General features: G+C 46.7%; 1 protein-coding gene across 1 annotated transcript in view; it reads left to right on the forward strand.

The window, feature by feature from the left end:
- The first annotated feature begins 9,352 nt into the window (after nucleotides 1–9,352).
- The window catches only part of LOC142814248 (uncharacterized), an 84,543-nt gene continuing 74,444 nt past the window's right edge, over nucleotides 9,353–19,451 (forward strand). The window contains exon 1 of the mRNA XM_075892633.1: nucleotides 9,353–9,857. Within this exon, the coding sequence (XP_075748748.1) occupies nucleotides 9,670–9,857 (188 nt within the window). The 5' untranslated portion in view covers nucleotides 9,353–9,669. The remainder of the gene's footprint in view (nucleotides 9,858–19,451) is intronic.

Consider the following 19,451-nt stretch of genomic DNA (forward strand, 5'->3'; position numbering starts at 1 on the left):
TAATAATAATAATAATAATAATAATAATAATAATAATAATAATAATAATGTTAAGACGTTTATTGGTGGACACTCGTTGATGAATCACGACAGCGACAGTCAATGCGGGGACCGACTCTCTGCACGAGCTGCTCTTCTTCTTATGAAAAGGGGCGACCCACTAGAAGGCACTCGAGAGGACGACCCACTGTTCGAAGGCTATGCCACAACTACCCCGGGTACGAAAAGGGAGCCGCCTGGCGACCTAACAGGTGGTTACAATGAGCGGGTCATGGTAGGCCTTGAGGCGCTCCACGTTAACAATGTCGCGTCCTCGACGGCGCATGTCCGAAGATGGTTCGATTGGTTCAATCAAGTAGTTGACAGGAGAAGTGCGTTTGACGACACGGTAGGGGCCTTCGTATTTTGGCAATAGTTTTGAAGATAGGCCAGTTGCAGTGGTAGGGATCGAGAGCCAAACGAGCGCTCCAGGGAGGAACGTGGGCGCAGTAGTGCTGGCGTCAGCGCGAATGCTTTTTTGCCGCTCTTGATCGTGCGCAGTAAAGGTCTTTGCAAGCTCTCGACACTCTTCAGCAAGCTTGGCTGTAGCAGAAATAGGCGCCCACTCAGACGGATCTGGCCTGTACGGAAGTATCGTGTCGATGGTGTGCGACGGGTGCCTTCCATATAATAAAAAGAAAGGTGAAAAGCCAGTAGTGCTCTGAGGGGCGGTATTATATGCGTAGGTGACGAAGGGTAGAATGGCGTCCCAATTTGTGTGATCGGCGGCGACGTACTTGGAGAGCATGTCGCCGAGTGTACGGTTGAAGCGTTCGGTGAGGCCATTTGTCTGCGGGTGGTAAGCAGCAGTTTTGCGGTGAACAATGTTGCACTCTTTAAGAATGGCTTCAACTACTTCAGACAGGAAGACGCGACCTCGGTCACTGAGCAGTTCCTGGGGTGGACCGTGTCGCAAAATGAATCGTTGGAGCAGAAAGGAGGCCACATCGCTCGCTGTAGCCGCGGGGAGAGCGGCCGTTTCGGCGTATCGCGTGAGGTGGTCCACAGCGACAATGGCCCAACGGTTACCAGCTGACGTTAGTGGAAGTGGCCCATACAAATCAATTCCAACGCGCCCAAACGGCCTGGCAGGGCAAGGTAGAGGTTGCAGACCTACCGGCGACAGTTGCGTTGAAGTTTTGCGGCGCTGACATTCTATGCAGGAGCGAACGAATTTCTGCACGTAGCGGTACATGCCGCGCCAAAAGTACCGTTGGCGAATGCGGTGGTAAGTCTTCGCTACCCCGGAGTGTGCACATTGCGGATCAGAATGAAAGAATTCGCATATGTCAGAGCGCAGACTGCGAGGTATGACTAGTAGCCACTGGCGACCGTCACCGTTGTAATTGCGCCTGTGGAGGAGGTCGTCGCGAATGGCGAAATGGTGGGCTTGACGACGCAACGTGCGAGTGGATGGAGTGGATGGATCAGCCAGCAAGTCGATCAGTGAGGCGATCCATTGATCCTTGCGCTGTTCAGTAGCAATGGCATGAATGCTAATGGAAGAAATGGCAAGGTGAGACGCGCAGTTGTGGGCGTTGTCGTCAGGCAAGGGAGAGCGTGACAGGGCGTCGGCGTCAGCATGTTGCCTTCCATTGCGGTACAGCACGCGGATATCATAGTCTTGCAGGCGAAGTGCCCACCGGGCGAGACGGCCTGAGGGATCTTTCAATGTCGACAACCAGCATAGTGCGTGATGGTCGGTAACGACATCAAATGGGCGACCATACAAATAAGGTCGGAACTTCGTAAGGGCCCAGACGATTGCCAAACATTCCTTCTCGGTGACGGTGTAATTAGTCTCGGCCTTAGTAAGCGTACGGCTTGCATACGCCACGACATATTCCGGGAACCCTGGTTTGCGCTGCGCAAGGACAGCGCCAAGGCCGACACCACTGGCATCCGTGTGTACCTCTGTAGGGGCCGTAGGGTCGTAGTGGCGGAGTATGGGAGGCGACGTCAACAAACGACGGAGCGTTGTGAAAGCGTCGTCACACTGTGATGACCACGAATGGAGAGGCCCGTTACTTCCAAGGAGCTTCGTCAGCGGCGATATGATAGTCGCGAAGTTTCGAATGAAGCGCCGAAAGTAGGAACACAGCCCTACGAAACTGCGCAGTTCCTTGACGGATGTCGGCTTGGGGAACTCGGACACGGCCCGAAGCTTAGCTGGATCAGGGAGAATTCCGTCCTTGGACACAACGTAGCCGAGTATTGTCAGCTGCCGAGCTGCAAATCTGCACTTCTTTAGGTTCAGTTGCAGACTGGCGTCCCTCAGACGCGTTAAAACATGCCGTAGGCGTTGAAGATGCGTCGAGAAGTCCGGAGCGAAAACCACAACGTCATCGAGGTAGCACAGGCACGTGTGCCATTTCAGGTCACGCAGAACAGTATCCATCATGCGCTCAAAGGTGGCGGGCGCGTTGCACAGCCCAAACGGCATGACGTTGAATTCGTACAAGCCGTCGGGGGTGACAAAAGCGGTCTTCGGTCGAGCGTCCTCAGCCATAGGTACTTGCCAGTACCCTGAGCGCAAATCGAGGGATGAAAAGAATTCTGCTCCTTGCAGGCTGTCAATAGCGTCATCTACCCGCGGTAGTGGGTACACGTCCTTACGAGTGATCTTGTTGAGGCGTCGGTAGTCCACACAGAACCGCACAGAACCGTCCTTCTTCGTGACGAGAACGACAGGAGATGCCCAGGGGCTGCTAGAAGGGCGAATAACATCGCGGCGAAGCATGTCGTCGACTTGCTCGTTGATTACACGGCGTTCTGTGGGAGATACGCGATATGGACGCTGTCTCAGTGGTGGCTGTGTGCCTGTGTCGATGCGATGCGTAATGGTGGATGTGCGGCCGAGAGAAGGTTGGGCGACATCAAAAGAAGACCGGAATTCTTCCAACAGGCCCAGAAGCTGGGAACGCTGGCCTGGCGTAAGGTTGTCGGGAACGGAAGGACCGAATACATCATCGGATGATGAAGCAGATGTCGAAACAGCACTAAGCGTACTGGAACTTGAGCAGTGCATGTCATCGGGTTGATCCATAACTTGTTCCATAACTTGTTCGTCTTCGATGGGTTCCACGCTGCCGAGAGATTCCCCTCGCACCAACGTAACGCTGTACGGGGATGAGTTCACTGCAAAAATAGTGGTGCTGCCGTGAGTGAGTTGCACGGTCGCGAAGGGAACCAGCAAGCCTTTTCTGATGAAAACACGATGAGATGGCGAGAGGAGTGCAGCGGTGTCAGAAAGGCTTGCGCAGTAGACCGACACCATCGCGGACGAGTTTGCAGGCACTTGGGTGTCATCTCTGACGAGTAACTTGCTTGCGGCAGATGGACTGTCGGCCGGCGTCAAAGAAGAGAATTGGGTGAGTTCTATTTCTGCTGGTGCACAATGAATGACGGCGTCATGGCGGGAAAGAAAATCCCATCCTAGGATGACGTCGTGTGAGCATGAAGGAATTATGATGAATTCGACCGCATACATCACGTCCTGAATCATAAGGCGCGCTGTGCACATCGCCGTAGGGTGAATGCTTTGGGCGCTGGCTGTACGGAGGGAGAGCCCGGAGAGTGGCGAGGTCACTTTGCGCAGTAATCGGCTAAGTTTTGCGTCCATGACGGATACGGCGGCTCCAGTATCTACAAGGGCAGATGCACGAACGCCATCCACAAGTACGTCTATCACGTTCGATGGGCTTTCCTGAGGGCTTCCGCAGTTCGACAGCGTCGCAGCCCTTGCCTCGTGGACTGCGACGACTAGTTTTCCTGGTCGCCCTCGAGTGGACGTGGCCGCATCGGCGACAGTGAGCGACGTCGCGGAGATGGTGAACGACGGGTAGACGGAGCGGGGCGGGACGACGGTGACATAGGTGGCTGTTGGTCATAAGAGCGACTTGATTGGCTGGGAAAGTTCGAGGCGACCTGCGGTTGCTGCACACGATTGCAATAACGTGCTACATGACCGACGCGACCGCAAGCAAAGCAGATGGGTCGATTGTCAGCAGTGCGCCATCTGTTCGCGGGTCCCATCCATGTCGCAGAACGCGTTGGGCGAACCGGCTGCTGATATGAGTGCATGGTGGGCGGCACTCGTGGCACGTGGGTGACGTCGGCGTATGTAGGCGACACAGTTTCTCCGAAGGCGTGGGGCCTCGCGGTGGTTTCGGTGTAACTTACAGGGCAATCCACAGCAATCGGTGGGGGCGGCCTGGCTACAACTTGGGCGTAGCTGAGTGGCGCAGATACAGGAGGCGGCTGGTGGTATTCTGGAACGACCTGCGCGATTTCCTGCTGAATGGCTCGGCGGAGCGGAGGTACAAGTGTACTTGATGGCTGCTGAGCATGTTGCGGCGGAGCAAAAGCCAGTAAAGAGACCTGGCGGGCAACTTCCTCACGCACGAATGACTTGATTTCGGCGAGCAAGGCTGTGTGGTCAGGAACCGCTGACAAAGCCGAGAGACCAGCATCACGTGGTGGCGATCGACGGGTCATCAAGCGCTGCCGCCGCAGCTCGTCGTAACTTTGGCATAATGTAATAATTTCTGCCACAGTATGAGGGTTCTTGGCCAGAAGCATGGTGAAGGCATCGTCGGCGATGCCTTTTAGAACATTCGTGATTTTGTCAGCCTCTGACATGTTCAGGTCGACTTTCTTGCACAAGTCAAGGATGTCCTCGATGTAACTCGTGAAGGACTCACCAGTCTGCTGTGCTCGTTCCCGTAAACGCTGTTCGGCTTGCAGTTTACGAACGGCAGGGCGGCCGAACACGTCAACGACAGCGGTCTTAAAAGCGGACCAAGTCGGGAAATCAGATGCGTGGTTATTGTACCACATTCCGGCCACACCAGCAAGGTAAAAGAACAGGTTACCGAGTTTAGCTGCCTCATCCCAATGATTGGGGACGCTCACACGTTCGTACATGGCCAGCCAGTCCTCGACGTCGGTGCCATCCGCGCCGGTGAAGACAGGAGGGTCGCGGATGCGGGGGACACCGGGACATGGCGTCGGTGTAGGAGGGAGCGTTTGCTGAGCGGCGTCCTGGTGCATGGTAGAAGGCACGGTACGGGATCGAAGCTCGAAGGGCATCGAATGCGAACCAAAGATGTTTGAAGGGGACAGCACTCTCCACCAAATTGTTAAGACGTTTATTGGTGGACACTCGTTGATGAATCACGACAGCGACAGTCAATGCGGGGACCGACTCTCTGCACGAGCTGCTCTTCTTCTTATGAAAAGGGGCGACCCACTAGAAGGCACTCGAGAGGACGACCCACTGTTCGAAGGCTATGCCACAATAATAATAATAATAATAATAATAATAATAATAATAATAATAATAATAATAATAATAATAATAATAATAATAATAATAAACTAGGGGGTTTTCCGTGCGGCAACCACGATGTGCTTAGGAGATACGCCGTCGTAGAGGGCTTACAAAATTTCGGCCCTCTGGTGTTTATTAAGGGGCAAAGCACATGGCACGGCGCACGGGTCCTTACCGTTTCACCCGAAATAAAATGACACCACCTCGGAAGGGTGTCGTACGGTGAAAATGAAAATGAACCAGAATTTGAACCTAACGTAGCCAAAGCAGCCACGTCACTTGACTCTATCACCAAATATGTAGCCAGACAAAACTGAATAGGTGCCATAGGTAAACTTCATTATTGATCTGTAAATAATATCGTCTTCAATTAGAGAAAAACAGAAGAATACAAGAGCAAGATATTTTTTTCCTTCTTCCTGGCTGGTGAATACACAGACATGCTGCATGTAAATTAAGAAATTATGAAATTTGAGTGCGCTAACATATATAAGGCTAGTAGTTTTTAATAGAGTTCTTAATAGGAGCAGAATAATGTTGGAAAAATCAGCGACAATCTTCAGCGACAATAAGCGTTGTAGCAATTTTTCTTCGAAGCCACATACTGCATTTCGTTCCTTTGTAGTTCACCTTATGCGGGTTCGACTTTGATTATTGAAATCTGGTTGAACGGGAATAGTCCAGTTACAGCTAACTGGGGATATCGTTTTGTGCCATTCGCCCGCGAACACATACTGCTCGTCATAGTATAAAGCTCGGGTGTAGCATCATCACAGATAGAGGAGAGCATGAACAGTGTGTTATAGCCACGCGTTTACCAGCTTGCGTGCAACTTTGAAGCAAGTTAGACACTAAGAATTTGCAGGCACGCCACGCACTGCCTAAGGGCACATCGACGCGCAAATGGCTGCTGTTGAGGTTAGAATGTTTAGCGCGTCGGAAGACAAGTCAGGAAAGCTTAGAAGCAGTGTACTTCGTTGCAAATGACAAAAAGAATGGCTATTATTGTACCAAAAACAAACTCAAATGTACCCAGAGAGTAGTCAGCGAGTCAACCTGAATTTTTCACCGCCTGACAGGGCTTTAAAAAAAAGCCACTTCAGCGCAGAAAAGCCTCCAACGGCAACCCAGCCGCTGCGGCCGGCATTTAAACCATGAGCCTCGACTTTGCAGCCGAGTACCACACCACTGTACTGACGCAGCGGTCACAATCTATCGAAGGACACGCCGAGAACATGTTTTATTTGTGTCGGTCTCTGTGTGACAGTAGTGCAGACAGCCCTGTAGCACAATGTGCGAACGATACTGCAAGCTGCTGTACGGCTTCCATACTTCGCATTGGGCAATGCAAGCAAGCTCACATCATAAAGCTAAACATCATAAAGCTAAGCATCATAAAGCAATGCTCTTGGCCTTAACATCAAAGCATCAGGACTTTCGACCATTCATAAGCCGCTTACATGCATCTCACACCTTGAAGCTTCCTGTATTGAGTGTTAACCGAAAGAGTGACCGCGTGCTTTGCGGTGAAGTGGCAATAAAGAAACGCAGGTGGCGCTCTGAAGGCCAACTTCAAAAATTATTTTATTTCTTAAAACAAAAAGTAATTTGATCAAACTTTGTTTTTACTTAAACATCAAGTGGTTTATCAAACGCTGCATCGCGAAAAGTTTTACTCTGACCACACCAGTACGAAAAATGCGGTCAAATGTGAGAAAAATCGCATATTTCTGTCATTCTAAAGTTCTTTTTCGGAAACATTTGGAGTCCATCTTGCTTCTAAACATTTTTGTGCAATATTACGCTTCTCTGAAAACCACAATAACATTAGGATTGCTGAGATGGAGTTAAAGTTCACATAAAAAATAGCAAACTTTGAATATTTTTGTGCTTTTTGAAAAGGCCTAACTGCTAGGTAAATGCAATAATTTCCGAATGCATCAGTAGCACAGCTAAACAAATTCTCTTTAGTAGCTCAAGCACTGTTTCGAAGTATTGAAAACGAATATTGATTTTACATACATTTTTCTATTGTATACACTATACGGGAAAAGCAAGCGAACTTTGAGGGGGTGCCACGACCTTGAAATATTTTTTGAGCAAAAATATTTGGCCGTACTTTGAAGGGGTATACGGAAAGGGTGTAAATTTTATAGGCAGAATATGCGATGGTAGAGCGCCACGTATGAGAAACTTGGCATGGAATGGCCCATACATACATGTATAACCGTTGATATGGGAGGCACTACATGGATTCTGTCTTGGAACCAATGGTTGGGCACGCCTGCCCAAACGACGAAGCTTCATTGCCCGCATGTTTTGTCATTTGGGCGACCCGGCTCACCGTGTCAATTTTACCGTGCGTGCAAGGCCCATGTATACGTGCTGCATTTTTTTAGTGAACCTTCGTAGTAAGGCTTGAACCACGTGAGGACGATATGTTCAATATTCTCTTCACAATAAATTACAGAGTGACACAATAACGAAATTTCTCTTCTGATTTTACGACGACAAAAGTGGCGTAGCAGGGGGGGGGGGGGGGGCGTTTGGTTTGTTCCAATAAAGCCCCCTTTTTCCTCCGAGTTTCTCATTTTTGCTTGTGTATATGTAGGCGCTTATACACACATAAATGTATACGCATGCGTACATGTATGTACTTGCGTATGTGTAGACATATTATACAATGTGGTTGTCCAGGTCAATTATTAGTGGACACACTACTTACGTGTGCCTGAAAGGGCCTGAAGAATTTGCGGAAGCATTGAATTGGGCATAGTTACTACAGCTAATACAACTTGCCTTGAGCGAAATATTTTTAGTGTGAGCAACGTTATGCTGCTATTTGATGTTTGTTTCTTCGAACGGTCTCTTAGCCTTGACTGTGCTGCAAGTTACCTGCAAACTTCTACGCATAGTACTGTTGACTTCGCTGCTTGAAGTAGTTATCCTGAAAGTTTCCGCACGGTGTGCTAATTCGGTATTAGTGCGAATCAGGCAGTAGTGAGATGCCACCTTTGCTACGTTTCAGTTTCCATTTTCACCAATTTGTACCGAGTGCTTGGCCGGTTTGTGGTGATGATAACACTACATCGGTGGCACACGGCAAACCTCGACCAAAACACCTCTGCTGTAATAATAGCAATCTGAGGCGTACGCACGCACTCAAGAAAACAAAGGTGAGTAAATGTCACACCCCGAGTATGGTTCCTCGGACGCATAGTCGTGTTTTCGTAAGTCCGTTTTTGCCGCCACGAAAAGAACACCGTGAAATGGAGGAGGACGTGGAGGAGCGAAAAGTTGAGCGTTGTTTGACAGACATTGTTTGGCGCACGGGAGCCACTGACAGCCGCGTCTACATTCGGCCGAGTCCGGCAATATCAGTCGCGCCCACAGAAATAGGAAACAAGGGGAATAAAAGGAAACGAAATGAATAACTTGGCAAGCGTCTGCCACCAAGAACGACCTAAGGGATGGATATTGGTTCCCGCAGTTGCTGGAAGCGGCACGACCTATCTGTTGCACGCGTGGAGACGCGATTGGACGCGGGGCGAGGCCATTTGTCTGCGTCGACACCCTATTCCCTCTCATCGCTCCCGCAGCGCTCCGCGCCAGAAGCGACGCCGGCGCTGCACCGCGGGGTCCGGCGGAGACCGAAACTGGCGCGACGTATACCTTCCGCGGGAAATCCCGCTATCCCTAGCGCGCGCACCGCACGTTCGAACATCCCGGCGAATGCGCCCGCCGCGTGGCCCGTCCTCTGTTCTTCCCTTTTTTTTCCTTCTTGCGTATGTCCACGCTTCTCTTTCCGATCTACCTCCCTTCGTTGATGATCGTCCTCCCTTTTTTATTCATTTCCTTCGTGGGCGGCGCCGCTCCTATTGGCTCCCGGACTCTATCCTTCGATCACGTGACCGGGAGCACGCGGGTGCGCGCGCCTTATAAAACCGGGTGTTTGTGGGAAGCGCTTTCCCGTGGCCAAAGTAAGAAGCTTGCGCGCACGTTGTACATACGTGAACGTACGGAACGCCGAGACGCGCTGTGAGATCGCGCGATCGCGGGGAAGGGTTGGTGCGGATCCTCCGAGAAATAACTGCAAAAGTAAAAGAAAACTTCGAAAACTCGCATAAATAGTAGGTTACAGATAAAGAAAAAAGGTATCCTGATCTAAATAGGCGTCTTGAAGACAAAGTACTCTATCTGGTTCTCGAGCAAAAAGTACATAAACACGGGGGGAGAAGTCTGAGGAAGTGCGAGAAAGTTGCCCCTTGCTGTCCTCTACTTCCGCTACCGCTGCACTGATGGGAGCTGCCGGCAGGAGCCGCATGGCGGTCACCATGTCCCTGGCATTGCTAGTCGCCCTGCTGGTGCTGCAGATGACGGCCGTGCTCGCTCGGGCGGACCCCGAGGAAGTGGGCGGCAGCGTGGTGGAAGCGCTACGCCTGCTCGAGCATCTCGACAAGTACTACTCGCATGTCAACCGGCCCAGGTGAGTGCTACTCTCTCTCGATACCTACCGCGCCTCGATGGAAATTTTTACTCTAGCCCACGTGTTGTGACGTAAAATTGAGGACTGCACACAAATGTGGGAAAGACATGGTCAATATTATTTTAGTGCGTCAGGGTTTTATGGGTAGTATACAGTGAAAACATTTTTACTCTATGGTGGTGAGGAAAAAAATAAAAGTTAAGCTGTTCACTTTGTCGCTATTTGATTTACCAATTATGCTTACAATTTTACGCTCGATTAAAGCGCTGTTGTAGACAACAGCAAAGCAGATTGTCAGTAGGACAGCAGTCCTTCATCCTTCGTAGTAATTTTTCATTTAGTAAATGTATGTAAAGAGGTTGGTGCCGATTCGGGGCACCGGCTACTTTTGTTCTCTTGAATAATAGTTGTCTCCAAGTAGAGTACGAATAGTACACTATACAAGCGCACATAGTAGAAGGCTCACGCACTCAGTTTCAGTGGACGCTCAGCGCATAAGTTTACAAAACATACGCATTCACACAATTGAAATGTCCACACATATGAAAGTGCACTATCAGCATGTTTAGATTGGCGCCCGCTTTGGACTTTGGTGTTGGTTGTATATTCAACGCTAATCTTCACCCAAAAGATACGATGTGGAGCCAGAGCTATAACTAACTTCGTTGATATATATATATATATATATATATATATATATATATATATATATATATATATATATATATATATATATATATATATATATATATATATATATATATATATATATATATATATGTATATATTATGCACTATCATGTGTGTACCTCCTAACGACTGCATCAAACTTTGATTGCTTACTTGCTAGCGTCTTGTGCACGCTTATGCATAATGTATAAGTGTTCTCTTCATACACCTCTTTATTTACAGTAATCTTTAACTACAATGTGGTTTTGTTGGGATGCGTTCGTTGACGTGTTCAGCGCACAGTGTCCTTGAGGAGTCGCAAGATGTTTCCAGTGATTGCATTCGATACTCGTGAGCTAAAGAAGGAATACGTTGCATGAGTATACGACGGCTGTATCCCTATGGAGCAGCGGTATGTTTTTCACACCTGAAAAAAAGCTGCTTGCGCACAGTGTTCTCAGAAATCACTTGTGACACTTCCAACAACTAAATACTTTAATCATGTTTTGTTTTCAATTCGTACGTGTGCTTATATATACACGTATATATACCGTTAGCGGGATTGGGCTTAACACGGTGTTTGGTGAAATACATTTTCACCAAACGCTTGCACGGAACACCATGATTTCAGCCATGTATTCCTAAAGGCGTCATTTTTATGGTACTGATGCGATATTAAACAAAACAAAAGCTTTAATGATCTGAGATACCGAATGACAAGGCAACCATTCTCGCGTTCTAATGAAAATAAAAAGGCAACATGCCAGGCAACTGAAATATTGGATAAATATTCAGGTGGTCAAATAAGTGGGCTCGGCTTTTTTATCACTAGATGAGACCATACTTGCTCAATGGTCGTGAAGACATGGACTGCTCGGTTATAACTGTAGAAAAAAAAAACTTATTCTCTTCGGAAGCAGGGCTTTAAGGTCGAGTGGTTCAGTACACGTGTGTACGGGTTCGACAAGTACGGCAGTGCGTGTCTCAATACGAAGATCCGTAGCGGTACTGCTAGAAAATTCAATTTTGGCAATACCCTTGTCTTCAGAGATTTTTTTTCTCCAGATGGCATTAACGATACGATTCCGTTTCTCTTTGCTATGCGCTATGGCTGATTTAAAAGCAAAAAGATATGAATATTTTTAGGCCTACGTACGTGTGTTCTGCGTTCACTGAGTTATCTGGTTTCACAAACGCCAAAAATTGCCCTCACTTTTCTTTTCCTCTTTCTCGTCCTGAAAAGTGAATGCGGATTATTTTATTTTTGCTTATACTGTGGGTGATATATCGATTTTGGTTTAGCATCAGGATTTGTCTTGCAATCACTATAGCTTCTTGCGCTATTTAGAGCAATATTTTTGTTTACTGTGGACTGACGCGCCTTGTACTGTCTGAGATAATTGAAATTATTTTCCGCTCCTATTGGCAGCTGAACTATCGAAGACATATTGCCTCCCGAGAATGCGTCATCAGAGATATGTTTAGGAACGTATCAGTAATATTGAAACCCATAAAATTGGCTTAGCAAAGCATATATAGGGCAATGTGCTTTTTTTTAATTGGTACAATGCAAGATTTTGGCACACAAACAGGGCATGGTCTCCTCCTTAGCTCTCAGGTATATCCAACTTAGAGAACATACGATCCGAATTTCTAAGCATCACAAAGCCGCAGCTGATACAAAATAAAACTTAGCGTAAGAGTCGGGACGTATCAGTAAAACCACCATTTTCAACAATTACATTGATGTGCACACACGGTTATACAACACAAATTATACAACCATAACCAAGGCATAAATAGCGAACAGTTACACAAACAGACTCTGTGACCGATTCCTTATTTTCAAAGCTGCATTGCGATTGTGGCGTTAGCTCACTTTATTTTCAGAAATACTGAGCCCCTTTTTCAATGTTATTCATGCTATATACAACACTTCACATGATTAGTCTCCTATTTATTGTTATTGATATTAAAATAAAAATAACGTGTGGTTTGACGGGCGAATACCACTTGTGGATTGCAAAATACGCTGTTGAGGGGGACTTCAGATTAACTTGAGCGACAAGTTTTTTTAACATGCGGCAAAACACAAGGTACGCTTATGCATTTACACTTCTTGCCTATAAAAACATGGTCCCCACAGCCAGGATTCAACCATCAACTATACAGCCTTATCGCTACAAACACGGGCACATGTTGGTTGTTAACTGTTGATATTTTTATCTTCACTTTGGGTATGCCATGGCGGCATTGAGTGAGATTTAACAAGCATAGTTTCAATCTGATTAGGGTGATTTCTTTCTTTCCGGCCTGTCATTGGTTCGGCATGTCTTCAACTTTCCTTCCACAGCTAAGCCTTAAGAACTGTATATAACTTATGAGCTCTCCTAAGGCAATCAGCCGCAGATGGAATAATACGCTTATAATGAACAACAAGGCACTGCGGAGAGGCTGACTTAAGCTATGCGTAGTGAGTAACAAAACCCCACATAACACGTATCACCGAAGATGCGTTGTATCGACTCAACCATTCTTAAAGGTAGATGGAATGTCTTAACAAATGACTTATAATATTGGACGGCTTCGCTGCATTCTATATTTTCGAGGGTAATTTTTTTGCAGTGTATGTTTCCTTCGCCGTTTTTTAGACATCGTTGGTCTGCGTTTTGAATTAATTGCCCGCCTATCACATGACTTCACGAAGTCAGAAAAACTTACGAGATAAGAATGACAAGTATAGTGACCACACTTGCGTCATTTTAGGTTAAAGAGCTTATTTGTAGGTGAAAAAAAAAACCCTTCCCTTTGAAGCAAGAGTACTGCAGCAGTTCCATTTAAACGGAATAGAAGAAACCTACCCATTTATAAGTTAGGCAGTGGCGTGCTTGTACTAACCGCTAGAAATGACAGTTTTCGCATAAGTGATAGCATATGAGGGATTATATAACACCATCTGGTAATTTTTTCACGCGTTTTTTTTATCTGCTGGAGATTCGGTATTTTTAAACGCCTTACTATTTGCTGCCGCGAACTTTTCAGTACACTGCACGATAAGCAATGCAAAGCAGAGCCAACAGAAGATCCTCGCGCAACTTTCATCCCCGCTTTCTGCGCGCTTATTGAGTCCTGTCAGTCATCAGACTATAGATTGTCTCAGGGCAGGCAATGTTATTCGTTTTCCAACGAAAGAAATAGGATTCTCGGGGAACAGGAAGGGTGTGCTATTGGGCACTTCCGAAGGCGCTGCTCGTCCGTTCTCTGGATGGCGTTGACGGAAATCCGACGACGTCAAGCAAAACGGAACAGCAGAACAGCCACCCAAATCTTTCACGGACGTGCGAGAGCGGCGAATTTACTGAGCGTCTGCGACGTACGAAGAAGCCTAGTTGCCAACCGGGCGGAGGTAAGCGCATGCCCACAAATCTCGTCGCTCAGACGGCCCCATCGTCTGCCGCGCTATTCCGTCTTAAAGGGCCCCTCAGCCATACCGAGTTCGAAGCTAAGAGAGTAGTTTCTTCCTCGCCCTCCCTCGCCATTTATGCCTTAAGAAAACGCGTGGATTTTCATCACTAATTATTGAGCCATTCAGGACTTCGTGCTTCTCGACTGAACATTGCTATCTTCGCTTGTGCAGTCGCAAACGCAGAAGATGAAGTGAAATCAGTTGATCGTGCATGATAGCCATGCGACACAAGGCAGAACGGGCACGAGACTGCATGGCGAAAAATTGGCTGCGTATCCACATGCTTTCCTGCAAATGTAGTTGAAAGATTTTCTGCCGGTCAAAGGGCCATCTATGTTTTGTCTTGCCTCAGACAGACAACGCCTCCTTTATGGTAAATCAGTCGCATCTGGCTGGCGCTGAAGAAATAGAGGAGGAATAAACTTTATCATTCAGAAAGGGGAGGGGAAATGGGGGAAACCATGTTAGACGGGGGCTGCAACACTAGCAGACTAGTCCACCAGCTTGGCCTGTATACGCAAATTCTAGATCCTTAAGGACCTCTCCCAGGCTTATGGTGAGGGAGATGGCTGCAGGAGCTCCTCGGGTGGAAGGTTGTTGAGGCAACCTCATAATACGTGGTCTTGTCCTGCCTGTGCTAGGCCACAATTAATACTCTTGTGTAACTTGTCACATTTCCCTATCGCAGCCAGCCTCCTCAGACTGAGTATACAATGAGTCTGAGCCCTTCGCAGTGCAGTAGCTTGGGCCCGGGTTAATGCTTCATCTGGAGGTGGACAAAGCCTCCTTTGTTCTTGGTGCTAGCTGAGGCGGTCTTCGTAGCTGAGCGCCAGGTCATTCGGATTTGGTTCCTGGGACTGCACCACTGCCTGGTTTAAGTTCCTCTGGCTGTCTGGTGAGCAGCCTCACTTTCCGGATTCCCACAGTGGCCCGGAAGCCAAATGAGCCTGACTTCTTGTTGAGGTCATTCTAATTTTCGCAGTGTCGTTCTATTTGTATAACCTGCAGCATATGCCTTGATAGCCGATATCGCATCCGACATAATAAAATTTGTGCCCTCAATGGTAGTTCCAATAGCAATCACAGTTTTTTCTGCCTCGGTTGTGGAGCTGGCCTAAATGGTTTCTGTGCGCAATGTGCGTCCATAGCCATCAACTGCCGCAATAACATATTTCATGGCGCCGACGTGACTGGCGTCCACTTGGAACTTGCGTCCACGTGAATTCTTGGAACTGGGTGTACATAACACCGTAAACGAAATATTTGAAGCACAACGAGCATCACAATGGTGGAGACTATCTTGTACTCGACAAGGACATGACGTCTTGAAGCTCCTAAACTTAAAACCACTAACTGGACCCACACTGAGGCTCAAAATACCGCGCGAAATCAGAGCTGTGATAAAAATGCTACCATTGCCAAAAAAAAAACTAAAAAAAGCACTGATGAAATAGAGGCGGCACTGCGTGAGATAAGGACGCCATCTGGCAGTGCCATCGGGAAACATGGGCTTGTGCACAACCCAGGACCACTGACGGGTGGGGGCACGATATCTCGGCAGAGCGCTTTTTCATGCCTAGCTTCGCATTTTCAACGCGGCGCGAGAAACATTAGGCTTTTTAGAATTTCGTATATATGTAGTAAAAGAGCACACCACCCATACTTACGGATTCATGTTGTGCCACAGATATGCGTATTACGTCCTTTTAATGAACAATGTTCACAAGTATGAACGCAGCCCCCAGTTGAATATTGGTGAGCGTTCAACGAGGACTTTAATTTTGGTCTGGTGGCTGAATCGTGTGACAGAAAAATCGACGATCACCGATTTCACTACATTCTATGTTTCCGACTGAGCGAGCGAAGAGAACAACATGTAGCCGAAGCGCAAAATCTGATAAGCCCACAGTGCTGACATTGAACATGTGTTTGTAATCAGTGGCGAGTAAGAAATATCACCTGTAAAATGAGTAACGAAGGCGAGAGAAAATCACTCCCTCGTCTGTGAATGCGCGATGGTGAGCCACTGAGTGGACCTTTAAAAAGAAAGAGCCTGGCAGTTGACGGGCCCAGCTGAGCCAACGCCACCTATAGACTACTGAGTAGTCTAGGTGGCGTTGGCTGAGCGCGCTTTGTAGCTGTTTGCAACTTGGCTACGTCCTACGGTGCTGACGCACAAAAATGTCCCCACTCGCGCAAACTTATTTATGATTTGAATGGCTTCACGTTATTGCGTTTTAGTACGAACGCAAAGTTGAGGCAAAAAAAAAAAGAAAGCTTACTCCCGTGCACCGCTTTTTTTTTTGCACGGTTGGTCCACCGGCAGTGAAAGGGAGGGGGCTAAATTTCCTGTGTAAAGTAGTTTTTTTTTATGGCTATATTGTGTACACAATTCGATTGCAGTTTATGAGGAATTATAGCTTTATTCGAAGGTGCTAGTGTCATCTGCGAATCAAGAAGATGCAATGGACTTTCAGCTGTCATGGTGATCAGTGCGCCTATATAAGGTCAGTGAGTGCGCCCATGTAAGCTACACTTTGTTTTAATTAATGTCACATTATTTTATAGTTCTTGGTCATAAACTTTCAAAGTGAACACCTCGTATAATGTCACGGTTGAAAGTTTAGATTTTATGTTTTGTTTTTGTCCCATTTTATTACATTTATTTTTCTATGATCTGAATATTCATCATATGAATACACCCGAATCCAAGCAATAAAGGGCCATTTTAAATACTAAAAAATTTGACTCCCCCCCCTCGAAAGCGCACGTTTCATGATAAAATACCGAAAACTTAAGAAAAAAAACAGGCGCAGACTTCATCAGAAAAGTGTGTGTACTCTGGAAAGCAAACCTTTTTATTGCGTTTACTTCTATTTTTAAAATCCCACTACAGTTGGTACAGTAAGTACGGCATGTTGACCGAGCCGATTGATATGTCCTTGCGAATCCAATTTCTCGCGCGGCCGCAATTTCAAGGATTGGGTCTACATGCCTCAGACTAGACCCGCTAACGCGCGAGGCGTGGAGAGAACTCTGATTTGATGAAAAGTTTAAATTGTGCTGAGTTTAACGGATGGACCACTTCCACTGCGATCCTATTTTTTCTTTTTTGACCTTGGTTGAACTCTTACTGCAACGATAACATATGTTTTGTTCAAAAAGGTCTTGCGTTAAACCGTAAGCTACGAGAAAGCAAGTAGTAAGTTTCTGTGTAAAAGGTTACTTGACAATCTGTCACCCAGGTTAGCACATATGAGTGATATTCCGTTCAGTGGTATATTGAGACTATTCGATACATAGCTAACGTTGTTCATGTTTGATAATTAACGCGGTATGTTGTTGTGATCCACGTTTCAAGGTTTTTGCATTGCTGAGCTTTATGAGCCTAATTGCTGTTTTGTGGGACGTCTATACTGTTTCACAGTTGTGCTTGGTTTAAACGTGATAGTAATAGAGAGTGACGATCGAACCCAGACCTTCTGCGTGGTGAGCATGTGTTTTACCACAGAGTCCCGCCATTGGTCGAAACTGCGTAAAGAAATAATATATGAAAGTCATGTAGTCGGACTGTTCTCCTTGATGCATGTTAATATCGAATGACAAAAGAGCACAATCGCACCACACGTCAAAACATGCGAATTGCGCCGAGAGTGGGTGTTTTTAGGGTTTTCAACAGGGCAACATGGCAGCGCAAATAAACGGGATGGAGTAAGAAAGAAACAACCGCTTCTTACTTTGTCTCGTTTGTCTACACTCCCCTTTTGTCCTCTGCGTTGTTACGCGCACAGCCTGTTGGAAGAAATACGCTGGCATGGAATATGGCGATAGGTGATGTGCAATGCTTCTGCTTTGGATGATTTTAACAGAAGAGCTTTTTTAAGTGTTTAGGGACGAAGCTCCTTAAGGCGCGGGTCGTTCGTCGCCTGTATGTATGCATGTTTGTAGTAACCGCCTCACAGCATATCCACGGGCCGCGTGCGTCCATCGTCTGTTTGACGCACGGACACACGGACGGACGCAGGGCAGACGCAGGGACGGACGAATGAACGCAGAGACTGACGCACGGATGGATGGACGGACGTACAGACGGACGCACGGATGGACTCACGGGCAGATGGACGGATGCATGGACGAAAGGATGGACAGATTGATGCACGGATGGACGAAAGCGAGAATAAACGGAAGCAGAAACGAACGCACTAGCGGAAGCGCGGACGGACTGATGGACGCTTCGCCCCACTCATCATCATTCCCTCCGTGGGTATGCTGTGATTTTTTCGTGGCGCGGAGTAGTGCAATCAGGATTTATCATCGTGATGAGTCGATGTTGTTGTTGTTGTTGCCCCTTCGCACTGGCACATACCCACTATGGGGGATTGGCCATGAAATCTAGAAGTATCCTATATGAGATATATTAAAAGGTTTATCCTTAATGAAAAAACTAATGATGTAATAGAAAATAATAATTAACTAAAAAGGAATATTAAACTAAACAAATAATTGAAGATTGAATCAAGAAGAGAAAAGGTGAGGTAATACTACAGTGTAAGACAGAAATTTTGAGTAGACCATACAATCGAGCTTATCTCACCCGGTCACAATCAAATGAATATGCAAATTTCATTCAAAATTAGACAAGTGTCGTCAGAAATATATTTAAGCAGGCATTATTATGACATGCGCTTTGATTCTCGAATGAAATTGCATACAGCATCGAATACGCTCCTGTGGCAATGTCCCAAGCTAAAGGCACCGAAACTTAGAACATTATCTGCAGTTAAATTTAAACCTACTGCTTGAAACGGAACAATTAAAAGTCTTTTCCTAATTAATGAATAGTTTTTACATGTTATAAAGTAATGCTCTATTGTTTCCGTTTCTTCACAGAATGGACACAGGGGGGATATCGCCAGACCAGCTCTGTGCAAGTAAAAGTTTAATGGAGGGACACGACATCGAAATTTGGTTAAAATAACTTCTAACTTTTTAGATTGACTCCACTGAGGTTTCCAGGGGTATGTTAGGTGCTGATAGTCCGTATATTTAGTAATATTTTCCATAATATCCGTATAAATAGCCCATTTTCTATATCTGATCGACACTATGTGTTCCGATTCTGGTAGTACCGAGATCACAGGGCCATCAAGTGTGGCTCGAGATAGTGAATCGGCTATTTCATTCAACCGTATGCCACAGTGTCCCGGGACCCAGACTAACTTCAGGAACTTCACATGAGGTGGAACTAATGTTTGTAATGTCGAAAAGCGCTTTTACGAAAGAACTACCACCTTGCTAATATTTTTTCAGCTTCGGAACAGATTTTGTCGCCGGGCTGGGCATACTGTTAAGACGCTTCACCCTTAAGTTTACACCTGATTGAACAAAAGAGAGGGCCGGTTTTTTTAACGTGCTCTTTAATGGGCACGTGGCTTGAACAGCGCAGCAGGCAATGGTCA

This window comes from Rhipicephalus microplus, chromosome 4 (assembly GCF_043290135.1).
Source record: "Rhipicephalus microplus isolate Deutch F79 chromosome 4, USDA_Rmic, whole genome shotgun sequence".
Taxonomy (NCBI): domain Eukaryota; kingdom Metazoa; phylum Arthropoda; class Arachnida; order Ixodida; family Ixodidae; genus Rhipicephalus; species Rhipicephalus microplus.